The sequence below is a fragment of the Macrosteles quadrilineatus genome, unplaced genomic scaffold (assembly GCF_028750875.1).
Source record: "Macrosteles quadrilineatus isolate MER2022 unplaced genomic scaffold, UCM_ALF_1.0 Scaffold_58__1_contigs__length_771172, whole genome shotgun sequence".
NCBI classification, from domain to species: Eukaryota; Metazoa; Arthropoda; class Insecta; order Hemiptera; family Cicadellidae; genus Macrosteles; species Macrosteles quadrilineatus.
In genome coordinates this window covers 117,992-120,027 of record NW_026542651.1, presented here as the reverse complement: position 1 = coordinate 120,027, position 2,036 = coordinate 117,992, and the positions used below count along the sequence as shown (strand labels likewise).

The 2,036-nt window shown below is 38.6% G+C and overlaps 1 protein-coding gene across 1 annotated transcript; it reads left to right on the top strand.

Moving 5' to 3' along the window:
* The first annotated feature begins 734 nt into the window (after nucleotides 1–734).
* Nucleotides 735–1,445, top strand: LOC128981930 (uncharacterized). Its single transcript, XM_054400925.1, has one exon. The coding sequence runs from the start codon at nucleotides 735–737 to the stop codon at nucleotides 1,443–1,445; it is 711 nt and encodes a 236-aa protein (XP_054256900.1).
* The last annotated feature ends 591 nt before the right edge of the window (nucleotides 1,446–2,036 follow it).

Sequence of the window (2,036 nt, the reverse complement as noted above, 5' to 3'; positions counted from 1 at the left end):
GATTAAATAAAGTTGGCCATTGATGTATTGCCAAAACGACTGTAAGGGAACTGGAAGATAACAAACTGAAGGTTGAGTACTTCCCAACTCACAGTCATTGTTGTGGCCTTCAAGATGTTGTCCATCAGCCTCTGTCTGAAACCATAACAACAAATGTACTGGTATTTAAGATACTGGATCTGTTCAAGAGCCGGGAAGTGCTCAATAAATAGTGACAGACATTCCTGTAAAACATGTAGATGTTTCGTCGACCCAGAAAGAACCTACTCCTTCGTGTTCAACAACATTGACAGACAATTCGCGCGCGTTGTCATTAAGTTGTAAACCTCAAGAAGAGCTAGTCCAGTCCATCATAGATTTTCATACTGAAAAAGGGAGGGAATTCTCAGCCCGCTACTGTTATATTTTCTAATCTTATTGTATTTTATATTTTGTTGTATTGGCACAACTGTAACCTTGTGTTGATTAGTCTATGCTGTAACTATCAGTAGTGGGGGAGCCTCGTCTGTGAGTCTCTTCCTTCTTTACTTTGGGTTTAATAAAGATGGCAGCTTTGAGTTAATTGAAGATGTTTGTTTTATTTAAATATATATTAACCACAGCCTACTTTAATAATAATAAGAACAGAATAACAATCGCTACATGGCGCTGCGTAATATATATCAAATTTAAATTTGAATGTTGCAGTTAAGTAGTAAAATTTACAAATAACAAAGTGACGCCAACAAAACCTCATGGTAACGGCAGGGGTAAGTCTACATTATGACAAGTTTCAAGCCTCCAGGGCCATTAATTATTATGAAGATGTGGCTACAGAGTGGACACTTTTTAAGAAACAGTTTCTGTTGTTCTTGAAGGCAACTGAAGCAACGGGAAAGGCTGAAGATGTGAAAATTGCTCAGCTCATGAATGTTATTGGAGCCGAGGCTCTGTCGGTCTATTACACTTTTAAGCTAGGGCCTGAGGAAAATTTAACCCTCGATCAAGTCATCAATGCGTTTGAGGCTCATTTTACGCCTAACACTAATGTTGTGTATCAGAGATACCTATTTTTCAGAAGGTCTCAGGCTGATGGGGAATCGTTTAATAGTTTTTTGACGGACTTACGTAAACTTGCTATCTCATGTGACTTTGGGGATCAAGAGTCAAATTTAATAAGGGATAGGATTGTCATGGGAATCAACGATAACTCGACTCAAGAAAGACTTATACGAGAAACTAACGTAAAACTTGATGACGCTGTTAAGTTTTGTAGGCTAATCGAGTCTAGTAGGGAGCATGTAAGTAACATAACCAAAGACAAAGTGGTTTTTTCTGTTAATGATAAATCTTCAACTACGCAAGCTCCAGTAATTAAGGAAGAAGTAGTACATGAGGTGGGCCTACGTCAAAGGAAAGGTAACCAATGGGGCCCAGGAAGTGGACAGTTTAATGCATTGGGCTAGGCCTACTAGGCCTGTTAACAACAAGGACTCAGGTAAACCTTATCTTTGTAATACCACGCACCTAGCAGCACACTGCCCAGCCTATGGCAAGCGCTGTCTCCTGTGTAATAAATTAAATCACTTCTCAGTAGGTTGTTTTAAGAACACAAGAAAGAAGTTTAATAACAAGTTCAAAAGTAGGCCTAATGGTAGTGTCAAACAAGTAAATGACATTCTTTGTGACGATGATTTTATATTGACAGTATAGTATCTGAAAAAACAGCGGAAGGAGGTTGGTTTGAAAATGTGTTAATAGGTCCCAGTCGACACGAAGTTGAGTTCAAGTTAGACGGTGGTGCGGAAATAAACATATTGCCTTTACAGAAGCTCTTGGAAATTGATTCAGAACTAAGTGATTTTGTGACACCGACTAAGATTAAACTGGTCTCCTATGGTGGTTTTAAACTTAAAATTGAAGGCATGATTTCTCTCCGCTGTCATATTAAAGACCAGGTTAGTGATCCTGTAATTGATTTAGTGGAAGTTGTAATACCACATGATTTAGCCATTTCTGAGCGTAGGAAATCTGAGTTTGTTAATGCTACGCAGCAA